General features: G+C 39.1%; 1 protein-coding gene across 1 annotated transcript; it reads left to right on the top strand.

Moving 5' to 3' along the window:
• The first annotated feature begins 366 nt into the window (after nucleotides 1-366).
• Nucleotides 367-16750, top strand: LOC140229009 (uncharacterized). The gene is made up of 6 exons (XM_072309272.1): nucleotides 367-684; nucleotides 6634-6711; nucleotides 7463-7570; nucleotides 9912-10301; nucleotides 12762-12938; nucleotides 14254-16750. The coding sequence occupies exons 1-6, from the start codon at nucleotides 551-553 to the stop codon at nucleotides 14321-14323; spliced, it is 957 nt and encodes a 318-aa protein (XP_072165373.1). The 5' UTR covers nucleotides 367-550; the 3' UTR covers nucleotides 14324-16750.
• The last annotated feature ends 547 nt before the right edge of the window (nucleotides 16751-17297 follow it).

Here is a 17297-nt window from a genome sequence, read left to right as displayed (position 1 = left end):
TGTATGGTCTTGCTGTCGGTGTGTTTTTACTGTCGTTGTGTTGGTGGGTTTGTGTGTCAGTGCGGTATAAAATTACATGTATTTTGTACCGTATCTCTAATAAATGCATTGACGATTTTATTGACCGTGACCACACAACACAGTGCTGGGGGGGGGGGGGGGGGGGGCTCGGGGGGAGGAGGAGGGGGCGAGCGCGCGGTGGAGACATAAAACCACTCGGGTCTTCTGGCGGGAGGTACTTGTCAACGCTGCAAGTACGTGCAGCCTGGGAGCGCATGCAGGGCTAGGGGTGAGCGGCCTGTCTGAAAGGGCATGCAGGGTCCCCAGATCTCACATAGTCTTTCATCAGACCAAAAATGTGTACTGGTAATCAAATGATTTCATAATCTTCAGTAAAAATATACTTATATTATTATATTTCACTAAGTCATAAAATATTAATTATCTAAGACAATCTAATGCATATTAAGTCATGAAGAAGATCAAATTAACAGAAAATCTATGATTCACCAATGAGAAAAGACTTGATTTAGGCTAGGTGACGCAGAAGATGGCTCCTCCGCCTGACAGAGCTTTCGGAGGTTACCGCATTTTCGTCGGGGATATTGGGACCAGAGTAGGCAAATATGATCTTGAGAGAGAATTTGACCGTTTTGGACCTATCACAGACATTTGGGTTGCAAGGTAAGTGTCGTACATGTCAAAAGAGTTCGGCAAAATGTTGTAAATGTATGAGGATCTATCGCCTCGGTGCTGTACCAAAATGATAGAGTGATTGATGCTGCTGTTGATGTTGTACAAACATAACGAATACGATGACTTTTCTTTGCATGGAATATTGCATTGCAGGGTCTGGATCTGGATCTGGTGAGATACTGCACAAACTCCACATCAGGGATATAAACGTGCAGGCGTGGTCGAGTGAGCGGAGTGTTTATATTTTGTAATGTGCTTTTTGGATAATTTTCCCCAAGTCAAATAAGTGTAACTTCCGTTTGAATGAGTTTAGACTAGGAGCTTCTCTGATATCCGGTGGAAGGAGATTCCATTCAGCACAGGTTCTCGGGAATAAAGAATACTTATAACAATCTTTAGATGTTTTGAACTTTCTGAAGAAAATAGACTGTTGTTGCCTTGTCGTCCTGCTGTTTTCCAGTGGACTTGATTGCAGATGGGACGTATCCAGAGCATTTAAATTGTAGACCGATTTATAGAGTAATGTCAGTCTAAGGGCAGCCCTACGATGTTCAAGTGGTTTCCACTCAAGGCGTCTAAGCATGTCAGTGACACTGGAGGTTTTTTGGTGGATGTTGAGGACAAATCTGGCAGATCGTCGTTGAATGGCTTCCAGTTGAGTTATATATTCTTTCTGGTATGGGTCCCAAACTGATGCGCAGTACTCTAGTCTGGGTCGTACGAGGGTTTTGTAGGCAATGGATTTGACTTTTGACGAGCAACTGAAGAGATTTCTTCGCAGGAGGCCAAGGATTTGGTTTCCTTTTGAAGATACACCTCGAATGTGATTTGCCCAGTTCAATTTATTGTTTAATTGGATCCCTAAGTAAGTGTGATCTGTAACAGCCTCCAAGATAGTTTCTCCAATATGATAAGTTGCCTTAATTAGGTTCTTTTTATGTGAAATGTGCATAACAAAGCATTTTGTTTTGTTGAATCTCATCTGCCATTGTTGTTCCCATGTTCTCAGACGATCAAGATCTGTTTGAAGGGCCTGACTATCTTGTGTAGTGTGGATCTCCTTGTACATAATACAGTCGTCTGCTAATAAACGAATTGTTGAAGTAGAGTCATTTGAGATGTCGTTTATATAGAGAAGAAAGAAGAGCGGTCCGAGAACAGTACCCTGTGGAACTCCGGACAGAACTGGTACTGACGTAGATGCGACACCTTCGATTATTACTTGTTGGGTTCGTTTTGTGAGGAAATTTCTGATCCATGTCAAGAGGGCACCCCGAATTCCAATGTTGTGGAGCTTGTAGAGGAGTCGTTCATGAGGAACTAAGTCAAATGCTTTGCTAAAATCCATAATTATTAAATCTACTTGCCCTTTGTTGTCTAAAATTTTGGTGAGGTCATCAATGAGAAGAGCCAACTGTGTCTCGCAGGAATGCTTCTTCCGAAAACCGTGCTGGTTTTCGTTCAAGATGCTATGGTATTCGATGAAGGACATGATGTTCGTGTGAATAATGTGTTCAAGAACCTTGCACGTTATTGAGGTTAACGAAATGGGACGATAATTACTGACATCTGAACGATTTCCCTTTTTATACAAGGGCGTAATGTTGGCTTGGAGCCAGTCTTCTGGGACATCTCCGGTAGAAAGAGATTTCTGGAAAATTGTTGTTAGGACAGGTGCTACACTGGATGCACATTCTTTTAAAACCCTAGCTGAGATTCCGTCTGGGCCTGGAGATTTCTGGGGGTCCAAGTTTTTCAAGAGCTTTTCAACTCCTTCTACAGTGACTGTGATAGGTGCCATAGCTGGAGAGTCTCCATTATTTGTGGATATTGGAGGAGCATTCATGGTGTCTTCCTTTGTGAAGATAGACTGAAAGTGCTTGTTGAGTAACGAAGCTTTCTCTAAGGCTGTTGTTGCAAATCCATTTACCGTTTTTAAGGGTGCAATGCCTGAAAAATTTTGTCGAGAGTTCTTGATGTAACGCCAGAAAGGTTTTACATTTCCAAGTTCTAAACTATGCCCGATGTCTGACAGAAACTGAGACCTGGATTTGCGAATACTCCTGTCTAATTCACGGCGATATTTCCTAAATTCTGTATTGGTAACAGTAGTCTGGAACTTTTTAGCTTTGTTGTACAAACGTTGTTTGCGTCTAATCCCTCTGATGTGGGAACGATGAATCCATGGTGCCTGAGAGCATTTCCTAGATAAACCAGTGGGTATATGTTTCTCTATTGAAGAAAAAATTGTGTCTTTAAAACAACACCATAATTCATTCACACTGGATTGTTTGATGACATCTTCTGTGAGAGATTCACCAAATAACCTAATATCTTCGTTAATTTTATCAAAGTTACCCTTTCTGTACAGGTATACCTTTCGACGTGGGCATTTCACTTTTTGTCTAGACAACGCAATATCAGTGAGGACGGCGTCGTGGTCACTCAAGCCAGGTATTATAGTAACGTCTTGAATGAAGGAGGGAGTGTTTGTGAATACTAAATCAAGGACATTTCCATCTCTAGTAGGGGATGTAACAACTTGAGTTAGGTTATAATCAAGGGCCATGTCCAGGAGCTTTCTGCTGACCGAGGGACATTTGCCTCCAGGTAAAGAAGTGTTGTTGGACCAGTTAATGTCTGGAAGATTTAGGTCGCCACATAACCAGATGTGGCCGTTGCGAGGAATTTTGCTCAGGATTGAATCAAGTTGATCAATACAGTCCATGTCTTTTGTTTTACAACCTGTATCAGGTCTGTAAAACACACCCAGGTACATAGTTTAGTGTCCCTTTGTGTGTATACTCGCCCAGACCGATTCACACTGTGCTGTAAGGTGTGGTTCTTCACATGCAATCAGTTCAGATTTAATGGCCAGCAGGACTCCGCCACCTAGTGTGCCTCTGTCTTTTCTGTACACTTGGTATTCAGTTGAAAAAATTTCATGAGAGAAGACAGAGTCATCAAGCCATGTCTCTGTTCCAAATATTACGTCAGGGTGTTCTTTTTCAATCAGGGCTTGTAGTGTTGCCACTTTGTTTTTGATACTCTGAAAGTTGATATTTAGAAACTTAATCGATTGTTTCTCTTGTTTCTTATTGTCCTTTTTTGGTCGATACTTCGGGGAGGAGGATGCAACTGGAGTGCCTATGTTGGTATTGTTGGTTGACATGGGAGAACTGGACGACAAGTCAGACAGGCAGGCAAAGGAGTTTTCATCTTCAAGAATTTGTGTATCAAATAATGATGAGCCGAAATTTGGGAGGCCACAATTATCGCATATCCAAGAATAGGAAGAATTGCCTAGGATTTGGAAAATCTGGGAGCTCATTTGTATACATTCCTTATGAAGCCAAGTGTCACAGTTATCGCATGCAATACAATCTTGCTTCCACTTGCATGCTTTGGTACATACACCGCACGGGTATTTCACAGGGCCAGGGTTTAAGTTTACATCCCATGCAAGAATATTGGCTAGGAGTAACAATGGGAGCCTGCCCTTTGGATATCCAAGGAAGGGTTTAAATCTGCATTTTAATCCAGAACCAGGAAAGGGGTTATTTGCGCAGGAGACAGACAACGTATATAAAAAACGGGAGGGAGGGGGTGTCTGAAAAATATTGGCTGTTGCTGTGACAGGACCAGCACCAGAAAAGGATTTTGAGGTGCAAGTTGTACTCAGCGGTGGTGCTCTTGTTGTAAGCTTGTGTTCTGAGTTGGTATTCAAGAGCACAAAGTACAGAGTGCAGAATAAAGCTGGCAATAGATTGATGCGAGAGACTCTATCATGATGCATGATACCACGATGTTCGACAAGGCAAGGTAAAATTATTGCAGACAATCAACAACAGTTATAATACTCAGTCACTCAGTCTCAGAGGGATCACAGTCGAATAATTAAAAAACAACGATACAAGTTAAAAATGCTGCACAATTTTCTGAAAAATCATATAATCAGTAAAAGGATAAAAGGATATCCATCCATTAAAGTTGATAAAAGCTCAATCCGTAGTCGTCTGAACATGTGCTGTGGCTATTCAAAGATGGCGGCGACGACAGGGTGACATACAGAAGACTGTGTGTTATGCAGTCGGCGTCGTTGAACGTGATACACGATGATAAAAGATAATGGCTGTTTGTTGACTGTATAACAATTTCCACAAACAATCCACTCATCCGGTGTTGGGATCTTCATACGAGGTTACAAAAGTTAAATTTTAGTCAATGTATCCAGTAAAATCAGTAAAATCAGCTTCAAAAAAAAATCACAAGGTTGGTTTATGCCGGCGAAGATGAGGCGTGGAGACTGCTGTACTGTGTACACCAATGTAGAGTGTGTACTTTCGGCACGGCGATATCTTTGAAGATCCGTTCAAAACTTCCTTAAAATATCACAAAATCACAGCCAAAATCGCATAAAAAACACTTCAAATGATTATTGAGCCTTTCTCGGGTAATATGATAAATAAAAACGTGACGATGTTCACGATATTGAAAGATTTAAAAGTAAGATTTGCTCCGCAAATAAAACACGTCCGCTCAGTTCGACGTTCACGCTGCCCTGCCAGGGCAGGGCAGGGCCATGGCAGGGAGGGCAGACAGGGCTCCCTCGACGCACATTCACATCATCGGGACTTGTTACTATTGATAATTTAAAAACAAAACAAAAACAATTGACAGACCAAGAAGAAATGCCCAGATTCTGCATTACAAAAACAGTGCAGTTGACATGTCACATGAAGACATGGTCATGGTGGGGATCTTGATCTGGGATCTGCTGTGCGAGTATGGCAAGCAAAGCCTGGTTCACTGGTTGGTTGGCAATGAAAGTAATGTTAGACAGAAAAATCTGTCAGCCGGCAGAGGATTTGTAAAATCATTTTTCTACATTTACGGCCCTCCGATGACTCTGTTGGCGTTGACATACAGTCTACGGAATACGTGTCACTGTCTGGAGCATGTAGGGGGAGATGCCTCACCCTTCCAACTTCTCAATTGCATTTTAGACCCTAGATCAGCAAAGTTGAACTTAAATAAAATAGTAAAATTAACAGTTCATGAATACAATGCACTTACCAGCTGTTTAACCCGTTGAGGACGAGTCCCGAGTATACTCGGGCAAGCATCTATGGGAAATACGTGTTGTAGCAAAATCAAACCGTCCTCAACGGGTTAAGACCTTGAATATTATCATTAAAGACTCGAGTAGAATATTCCTGGAAAAAGACACAGCTACCAGCTCATGGACAGGCTATACAGGGAAATTTATCCCATTATAACGAGATTCATTGGATACAACAAGAATCCACTCATAACGAGAAAAATCGTCCAGTACCAATGAAGTTTTCGTGTTAACCTATGGGAATTCAAAGTTTCGTTTATTACGCGATAATTTTTGGGCCTAAAAAACAAAGAAAAACAAAGTTGAATTTGTGCGGATGCAACTTTTTTATCTGAATTTTTTCTTTAAAAAAAAAATAGCGGGCAAAATAACATGCTATTTCAAAACCAGAATTTGCAGAAAGTAGCTGTTGCATATGTTATAAGGTCCATGTTTTAATTACATCAACTCAACTGTTTACAATTTATGATCTCAGTCGACTTTGCTATCAACAGTTAATGTAGTTTTAGTTATCGTACACGCCATCCGTTCAATCCATTCTTCTTTAAATATTCATGAAAAGCGCACTTTCAATATAGGCCCCAAAATGCATCGCAACAAGCACATGGCGCTATGGCAATTGTCGAGCACTTGTTTCACGCATTGCACTGTACAGCAACAGCGATTAAAAATAGGCAGTTAGGCACAGTTTCCTTGAAGGAAATAAACAATGAAAAGATAAATTGTTATGTTACCTTTACTGTAATCAAGTCATCAGCTTGTCTTCATACTCATTTAACCCCATTGGCCATATTGACTTCCCTGTATGTGTGCAGAAATCCCCCAGGGTTTGCCTTTGTGGTCTACATGTACCGAGAAAATGCAGACAAAGCTGTGAGATCATTAGACGGAAGGTAAGAATACTAAGATAAGTAAATGTTTCAATGGCTTTACCAAACAATTCACGTTGCTCTTGTCAAAATTTAGGGAGATTACAGTCGGTACTGTCCCATTGGCAATATTGTATTGATCAACACTTAAATGAGATGTTGTGGACCACCAGCATATTCATGAGTATGATTGCACAGGTCTCAAACAAGATATTTTCTTTAAAGGGAATTAAAACCCATGGATTGAGTGAATGCGGCCATATGAATAGAACAAATCAAAGTGAGTTTGAGAAAATCGAACAGTCCGTTCTAAAGTTAGGAAGTTTTGCATTTTGGTACAGCCATCGCTGGATGAGAAGACTACAATTTCTGATGTCACATATGAAGAGTGATGTAAAGAAAATTCAACAAAATTCACTCTTTTTTAATTTTTTTTCTCTGAAAAATACACTTTCCTTTGATGTGTTCCTGACATATGGTAAGGGTAATATAGCATCAATCAAGTGCTCTTCCATTATGCTAGAAAAATGAAATATATCAAATTTAGTATAAACATGCATGTATAGTAGTGCCTAAATTTATAGTAGTTTGACATTTGCAGGGTTGCATCTTAATGTTGACATCTTTCATAAAGGGTAACTATCTTGTTGGAAGAGGGGTGCTGAAACGGGAGGTAACATGCTAGGCTACATCACATATTTTTCTCGTACCCTCTTCACGTGGCATGGTATCATATCCTTCATCTGATGTGTTTGTTTGTTGTGCATTTATGTAGAGTGATATGTGGTCGGAGAGTGCGTGTTGAACATGCCCGTCCCTACCCGGGTCCGCCACCTCGGAGGAGCTCTGAGTTTCCAAGGAGTACTGCCAGAAGAAGAAGCAGGTAAATCTGACTCTGAGAACGTTTCTTTTGAATGCACCTTTATAATTATATCCTTTTATTATTTGTACCATCATTATTTGTTTTTGTTTTTGTTTTGTTGGTTTTTTTTGGGGGGAGGGGGTGTGGATGCAGGGAGTTATTTAAAGAGTAGGTATTATGAAGGATCATATTCCCTCGATATGTAGGTAGGGATGTTCTGATGTGATTATGTTTGTGGTAGTTCCTTTTATGACTGTGATCTTATGACTTTTATGCATGAATTTACACGTTTGTGTATAATGTGGATGGGAAATATGAATAGAAGCTGAATGATAACTAGGGAGGAAGATATTCATATCTTTAAAAGATAAACTGGAATGTGGTTCAAATATGTGTTTTAAAGCTTTTGTGCAGATGTGTGTGCCTTTTTATTATTTTGTTTTTTATTGTAATTTGCCAAAATGAATAGATTTTGCAAAAAGCTCATGTTACATGTCGCTTATTTAACTGTTATAGCATTCCATGTGATAGTCGTAAAGTACTTTTAAAATGTGTGATATTTATAAATCAAAATTTGTCGGGGTATTTTATTGTTAGTACAAGTCATTGTCAATATTTCAAATATTATATTGTGTTAGATACGATGGTGTGACCTTACTTTCTTGAGGAACTGAACAAGCGGTCTTATAGGAAATGTGGGTCATCAAATTTATTACCAACTTGGGCTTGTTATTGAGTACGCTAAATGATATTGTTCTTAATGTGAGATAATGTGCTCAATTCACCCGAGATTTGCACAATGACTTACAGCTTCGTTCAGCGAGCGCTCAATGTAAGCACACTGGGATGCAGCTGAGAGGGCCGCAGACTTCTGAGCCCAACACTGCAGCTAGCAGCGAGCGTCAGCCAACAGCCGGCCACCCAATCCCATGCTGCACTGTCCAATGGCTGCCTCCAGGGGGCTCACTCACTCTCAATCTTAACCAATCCATTTTACGCCACCAAACCACACTACAGCTGACCAAGCTCCAAAGTCCACCCTCTGGCAACCCAACCCAATCGACCAATCTTCCAAACTTGACCAATCTTAGTCACTCAGTCTAGCCTACCTCCAATATTTTGTACCCAAAGAGCAACGACCTCCAGGGCTCCATACCCTGACCTTTGTACAGCCATCTATGCTGGCAGCTGATTTAAAATTGCCTAGCTGCAGGATCGGAGTAGGTAAATACTTGTGCATGTAACATTGGTACAATTACAGTCATTCTAATTTTTTTTTAAATCCACCACTTCTCACATTTGTAAATGTGTATGTGCAGATGTCCAAAGTCAAACTTGGGTTGTTCAACCTTCAACACATGCCTGTAACAATTCACATGCTAAGCCTGAAATTAGGTTCGACAGGATTACTAATGTCAGATTCGTAGGGGGAAAGACTGGAATCGAGTTGATGTGTTTGGATACGAAGGGAATAGGGTTTTGGCTTTCTTTTTTTTTTTTGGTGAGAATTAATTTGGTTTTCTGTTATGTTGAAATGTGCAAAGTGCACACATTGCCTGTAATATTCAAATGCAATTCCAATAAAGTACATGTATGTTGTGAGTTCCAAAGATTTGCGTGAAGATAATTCTGCACTGAGAAAACACTGCTCAGTAACAAATGAAATTGGATGTGTCCACAGAAAATGGAAAGATGAATGTCATTTAGACAGCTGCTGTGTGGATCATAAAATTTAGATTGCAGTTTTAGTCACTTTAGTTTGTGTATGATGAAGAATAATACTAACAACCTTTGTTTACATCAATGTTAATATGCGGCACTCATCTTTTGGTATAGAGGCCTGTATGTCACATGAACAATTTATGTGTAATTAAGTGTATAGTTACTACCTAAACAAGTGTATGGTTTCCCTTGTAATTACTAAAGTGACATCCCCTACATCTTCTCAAGGTGAGCCAGATGCACAACTGATACTTCAGGGTAGGAAGAAAAGCACACACAAAAAGAAGTAAGAAGAGAAAGATACCAAGAAGAAAGTATTGACAGACAACCCAATTTAAAAAAAAAAAAAATACATGTAGAGAATTTTTGCCTTTCATTTAATTTGTGAGATAAAAGAAGATCTGCTTGTTGGTGACTGTATGTGTTGTAGCAATCTTTGGTTTTGGGCATTGTCGTAGAACTCATGTTTGATACTAACACCATTGAATTTCTCTGAAACTAGGTCAGGTGGCAAAGATTTCTTTGTGTGAGCAGAAGAGGAGATGGAAGAAATGAGGAGCAGCATTCAAATTTCTTTGTGTGTGTATTTAAGATTTACTTTTAATCTCTGTTTGAATGTTTGCTGCATTGTTTTACGTAGGTCAAGGGACAGGAGGTCGAGGTCGAGGTCTCCTCGTCGCAGACGAGCGCGTTCCAGATCCCGGTCTCGATCCCACTCCCGCTCGCGGGAGCGGCGCTCAAGTCGACGGAGGAGTACCCACAGCAGGGGCCGGGACAGATCCCGTTCACGGTCCCACTCGGGGCGCAAGTCCAGAGGCAAGTCCGTGTCCCCGAGAAGGCACCGCACCCGTTCCCGCTCCCACTCCAGGTCCCGTTCCCGACCGCACAAATCTCGATCTGCCACTCCAAAGAGATCAAAGTCGCCATCACCAGGGAAGATTAAGACCAAACTCAAATCCAAGTCCAAGTCACCTGCACAGTCCAGACCAAGATCTAGATCAAACTCTGCAGCACCTGACGATACTTCAAAGTGAGATTTATGACAACTCATGTGAATCAAGTGAAAAGAAAAAAAAAAAAGAAATGAAATACTATTAGAATGGATTAAGCATTGATAGGCATAGGAAAATTTCACATCTCTACCTTTACTTTTTTTTTTTCTAATTGACACTTTTCTTAGTGTAAACTGAAAAGTAGTTTTAGCAGATATGTTTCTAATATGTACATCAAAACAAATTGCAACTCATGCTAGGCATCAAACTCATTGGATTTGTGTCCAATTGAAAGGGGAAAAAGTGCAATTCATGATCTTTTGCAATTATTATGAGAAAAATAGCAAAGTTTGTTACTAATTTATATAGTGCTAGTCAATGTAAGACTACCAGGTAAACTAAGGCCAAATCACCAGCTGACCTGCCTCTAGGAAGCATGCCAATGAGATGTTACTGATTGTTTAACTGATTTGTGTGTATGGCCTCTTTGTGGTAATATAACTCTCACAGGTGAGTGTATGAACTTAAAGATGATATCATCTTACGATTTGATAGAATGCCTCACATCAGGCTGCTTTTTATTTATTTTGGATTTGTGTCCTTTAAGTTCTCCAATGGCAACCATTGCTGCCATAAATGCCGGAAAATTATCTTGTTATGCAGTTGTTATGCAGTTGTAGAAGATGAATAGACAGCTATTGGACTTTACTACAGTGAAACCCCGTTATAGCGAGTTCGCTTATAACGAGGAACCGCTTTTAACGAGGTGATCACGTCGGTATGATTTTTCTTTGAGTGTAAACCTATGGTAAAACGGATCGGTTACAACGAGTTCGGTTATAATGAGATTCCGGTTATAACGAGGACATCTTCGGTGCGTCATGATAAAGAAACACATAAGCAATTTGATCGGATACAACGAGGTTCCATTTCTTGACCTGCCGCTTTCAAACACGCGACGGACGAAACATTGAAAACCGAATTCACGCTATCATTCTATTCTCTTTCTTGTTCTGCAGTCATTCTGGACACATAGCGTACGCGTGTATCACGATTTTATATGTGCATAAACACGTGAGCTTTATTGTAGCGATCCCCATGCCGTCTCTCTATTAATGAATGATCTGAGGCGGGAAGAGGAAACAAATGTGCTAGGCTCAGTCGTCCCGCCGTTATCCCTCTTTTATCCTCCATTATCAGTGACAAATGCCGAGTAACGTTCTTTGCATGTTTTCTTATAAACCATGCGATAAGACACACGGATACCGTCCGATATTCTTCAGTCTTTGAACATAATTATTTGATTTTTTTTTTTGAGATACGCGTAGGCGGCCTCCTTGATATTAGCTCAAACCAGTCCGTAATGTGAAAAAAAAAAGAATACTCATTCAAAAATGTTTCATTCAGTGAAACAAACTGGTGACAGAACATGGAGAAATATGTTTTTGGAATGCATGTGCAGCTTATCATAATCCTTTTCATATTAGTTCCGACTTCCAGTTGTTTTGCTGGTTGGGAAACATTGATGTGTACACTATATATATGTAAAAGATTACAGGAGAAATAATTAATCAAATCATCGTGATGTTCATTTTTATTTCACACTCTATTTTATAAATGAATAATTTCATTCTTTCAGAATGGTCCGTTATGAGGAAGAGAGGCGCAAATAAGGATCACGAATTCAACCATGTCGCGCACCTTTCAAGAACGCATGTACAAAATGCGAAGAGATTTTGGGGAGAAAAATACAAAACACATTTTTAACCCCTGCTGGTGCAAACATCATGGAATACAGCCTAAATAATTAATGTAATCATCGCGATCCCGCTGGGCGCACACAGTGTAAAATAAGTTGAATAATGCATGTTACTCTGCTTGCACCCATGTTCAGAAAAAAAGTAACAAACGTTTTTAATACAATGTGATTTTGTTTATTAAAATTTTATACTGTGTTTCACAAACGATATTTTCATTCTTTGAGAATGGTTCAATACTCGAGGAAGAGATAGGTCTAGAAAGGATTACGAATTCAACCCTGCCGTGCACTTTTCACGAACGCATGCACAACACACGCGAAGAGATTTTTCGGAAGAAAAATAGAGAACGCGTTTTCAACCCCTTCTTGTTTTTTGTTTTTGTTTTTTTTATTCTTTTGGTATCAACTCACAAATGATTCCTTTTTATTCTTTCTCAATAAGTAATGATCCATTTACTTGTGTAATAACAACGCAAAGGCTGCTCGTAAGTTTGATTGATTGGTATGTGATTCCATGCTGTTTTTCTTTGTTCTTAGTGCGTACGGTTATAACGAGGAACCGGTTATAACGAGACAATATCGGCGGTCCCACGGACCTCGTTATAACGGGGTTTCACTGTACCAAAATATGTTTAGGGATGGGACATGTTATTGTTTTGTTAATCAGAGACCCAAGTCTTATAGTAGGCCATGTTACCCAATTATGTTTGTATGCCTCATCCCTTTTATGATTTTCCAGGAAAAGCAAATCACGTGAGCGATCATCGTCGGGGTCGAGGAAGCGCCGAGGCAGTGAGAGGAGTGCAGGAAGCCACAGGAGTGCAGACTTTGACGGAGACGGTGACCGTGACAACGGCCATGGGGATATCAGTGAGGAAGCCATCACCAAGCCCAAGGCTGAAGATCTGATCGAATGGTGAGTGTTTTTTGTGCAGTTATTTCTTGTGAATTTCATATACTGTCAGTTTCCTTGTGCTCACATTTTCTTGTATCCTCTTTTTCTAATCAACCACACGTACATTGTTACTGAGTTTTATCACCTAAATTGGTTTTATATTTATCAGTTTTGTACTCATTGTTTTCAAGTTGCTTACAAAATTTTGCTGACACATCCAAGTATTTACCAAACATTGTTAATGAGAGGCTCTGGAATCAGACACTGTTGCTTTAATTCCATCAATTTCATATCAACATCTGGTTTATATAATACTTACTACAAGATTTACTGTTTTCTGTGATGAATGATTCATTGTATATTATTCTGGGGGTGAAAATTGGAATGATTTCATTATTTTTTTCCTTGCTTTTTGTTAGACCAAAATTTGAAATGTACTTTTAATGATAGCCTTGATGCAGTGTTCATTAAGAGCTTTTACAGAGATCTATTTTCATAGTACTGGCTATAAGAACCAGGTTGAAGTCATGAAACATGTATATTGGTGACATGAATATTGAGAGAAAGGAATAGTTTGTGGTATGGGAGTTTTTATTTCTTTAGCAAATTTCATCCTCAATGAAGGTGATTTCATGTGAAACTTTTTGGGTGTTTAATTTGTATTTAAGATACTGCCATTCCTAAAAAAAAAAAAAAAAAAAAAATTATGAATAACTCAAGGTCACCAAAGTGGGCTCATGCATAAAAAGTTAACAGTGCAAAATTTACCATACTGCCAGAGTCAAAGGTTATTCTTCGGTCTTCGTAGGGTTGGTCGGTCCCAAAGACTTCGTTAAAACGCTGGTCCACTGAACAGGGAATCCCCATTATTACAAGGGTGCTGGGACCAGTTTCAGATCATTAGTTTTTGTCCTGCAACAAAGTTTGCATGAATAATTAAATGACTGAGCTTCAACCAACCTTAAAATTGTAGAGGGCAAGCTTTCGTCCTCTCCTGAGGACTTTCTCAAGCCTTATGCAGTGTTGTCTCGCTGGCGCCGTTGCCTGTCTTTATTACGGCGCCAGCAAGACAACACTGCATAAGGCTTGAGAAAGTCCTCAGGAGAGGACGAAAGCTTGCCCTCTACAATTTTAAGGTTGGTTGAAGCTCAGTCATTTAATTACTCATCATCCCCAGGCGATGAAAGTTTTTAGTATCAAAGTTTGCATGTTTGTTTGTTTTTTTGTTTTTTTTTTTTACTACTTTTTTCTTCTTTTTTTTTGTTGTCTTGAGCCTTTTTGAAATGGAAACCATTTTCAATTTATTGTTTTATATTGTTGCTTTCCTTACCACAAGGAATCCTACTGATCAGCAGTTGGAGGAAAGACTGGATGAGAAGATTGAGGATAATCCTGTAGATAGTTGAGAGATGGACTGTGGACATGAAGCAAAACAAACTGCTCGCCCGTGGGACCTAGCGTTTCACCTGTTTACCAAACACCAAGAACAGCAGTTATTGGTTCCAGTGATGGGTGGTCTCTGTTAATGAGAGGGTTTCTGGTTGGATGATTGTAACACACAACATCCAGATTGTTCTGAGATTTTTAAGTACAACTTAACATGGTTCTGAGCATTATAAGTCCATGCAGAAAGAGTGGACCAAATTTCTGTCCAGCTCAGTGAGCATTCAAGGACAGGGAGATGGTGAGGATAGGTCACCTTGCAATTCAGTGTCAGTATAAAATTTGTAACACTGTGATTGTCATGTAATGATTTTTGTTTTCAAATTTTGTTCCATTTTTTTGAAACATTTTTTTTTTTTTTTGAGGGAGAGTATAGCTGTACAAAGTAAGCAGTAATGTTGTATTTTCCAGGATGTAAGCTGTATTTTTGCATGATTGAGACGAGCATAGATATGAGCCAATTGGTCATTGTATGGAGAATTTGCAGAAGTGTCCTCCCCTTCAAATGCCACAAAGTAGAGGCTCTAAAACAAAAAGGTCAGCGAACAAATTGTCGGCGACAGACAAGATCATGTGAAGGCACGTCTGCTTGCAAGTTTCTCATGGTACATGGTGGTTCATCCACGTAAGCTCATGTCTAGAAGAGCAAAGATGAGCATAAGTACAGTTTTCATGCGAACATTTCCTAGATTATACTTGCGATAAGGAGATTTTTTTATGTTTTTTTTTTGGTAACGATCAGTGGAATGTGTTTGCCCGTTGATACCACTTTTTGTCGATTCAATTCTTGTGTGGATAGTGTAGAACTCTGTCTGTAAATGCCGCAAATTTGCCCAAGGAATGACTGTAAATTCAAATACCATTTGGACTTGTGATATAGTGCTGTGGAAAGGACTAGCTCATCACTTTGTATATGAATTATGTCTGTGACTGTGAATTCACCTGTAAACAATTATGTCGGTGAGTACATGTGGATTAAATGAAGTTGAGTTCTTTTCTATGAAGTTCTAAATAAAGAGAAATGAATAACTTTTGAGTCCTAGTTAAGTATGAAAAATAGACAAAAGCATCCCAGGGGAAAGCCTGCTTTGTATTTTTACGTCTTGCTGTATACATCTACACGGTTCAAAACCAGTGTAACTTATGTCGGCCATAACTGGGGAGGCATCCAAAATAATAAGAAGAGATGATTCAATGGGTTATGTAATGAGTCAAGTGCATTGCTGTGTTAGCACATTTGTACATAAATGAACTGTTGTTAGACACACTGAATCCCCCCAGTTATGGCCAAAATAGATGTTAGCATTAAAAAATAGTGCCCTAACCTAACGAGGCTATAAATGGTTATGTTCCTATGTCCTCTATTGGAAAGATGAGATTTGTGACAGTAATGTTGAATACCAGTAGAACTTTTTGGTTGACTGTCACATTCAAATCAGTATGTCTGCCTTCATACACTGATTTTCTTCCAGTGAAATCATTTGCTGTTAGAGCAGTATCATAAACCTTGCATAATTGGATGTACACAGGACCAGAGAAAATCTGTCGACCTGTGCAAATGTCGGCTTACGTGTGTTCGACCTGCTTGAATTTCCCCCACGATCCAGTTTGGCTGCAGGTTGGAGGATCACACATACACATTTGCCTTTGACTGATCACTTGAGTATCTGCATGCAACATGTGACTTTAGATGTGTAGGACAAAAAAGCCAAGAATTCAAAAGCAACCAATGATGTAGTATTTTTGCAATATCTTTCCTTGCTAGCAACAGAAGCAAAGAGGCAATTTACACTGGAGTTCCCCAGTTTGAACCAGGACAATATGTTGACATGTTTGTTTTGTCAATTACTAGATATTGACTTACACAAATTACAGAAATAAGCAAAATATGAGGACTTCTGACTTGTGCAACTTACAGGATGTGAACTTGCGCAATGTTTGCTGTATTATATTAAATGACTTTAAAATTGAATGGATATCAGAAGTTCTGAAATGTATTGCCCGTTAGTTTCAGCTGTCACAGTGTCTCCATAAAATCTTTGTTCTTTATTTTTTACTCAGATTTTTCTTCTACATGTATTTTTTTTTTCTGTTTTATGATTTTAGGGTTACCTTTGCTTTCATACATTTGAAGGTTAATGTGCTTCATATTGCTGTAAAATATTCAAATGGTACAATTGTATATCAAATTGTATAATGGAAGCTTAATACTTTTGAACATGTATTTGGAAAAAGTTAATGCATAGAGGCATTTGTAGATGTGCATATCATGAGACAATGTGATAATTACTGCATCATTTCACTTGTATGGTTATCTAAATGCTAACTCTGCATTGAGACATAATGACTCAATTAAACTATGTATATCATGAAGTCTACTCAATTCCATATGAAAATAAATATTTGTGTCAGTGCGTAGTCATTTGTGTCTTGTGTGTGAGAAAATAGTACTTATTACCATATTCTAAATTCTTTGCTCACCCTGACTTAACAAAAACTTCCAAGAAACAGACACTTTATGTGGCTGTGTGTACTGTACCTGGCCTTTAACTGTAAAGCCATTGGTACTTTACAAAGATGAATTAATCTTTTTCTAGACCCCATCAGAACTGCAGCTGAAGATTTATTGCTGGATTACACATGGTCTGCATAGCCTGCAATTTCTGTGAATGGATGTAGGTTATATCATTTCAAAATTATAAAGTAATGCTTTGATATCTCTTCAAAGAGAGGTAAACTGTTGAAAGCCTTTATCAAGTGACACAATTTTATGATTCAGTTTCTTCCTATAAGAAGGACACAGAGACTCATTTATGGTAAGAGCTACATCAAGTACTGTAAAAGTGGACATTTTTGCAATGTGGAAATTTTCGCGCATTTAGAGCAACCAGAAACGAGTGCAAAAATAAAAGCACAAATATTTTTGCTTGCCATACT

The sequence above is a fragment of the Diadema setosum genome, chromosome 5 (genome assembly GCF_964275005.1).
Source record: "Diadema setosum chromosome 5, eeDiaSeto1, whole genome shotgun sequence".
Taxonomy (NCBI): Eukaryota; Metazoa; Echinodermata; class Echinoidea; order Diadematoida; family Diadematidae; genus Diadema; species Diadema setosum.
This window is presented reverse-complemented; position numbering and strand designations above follow the sequence as displayed.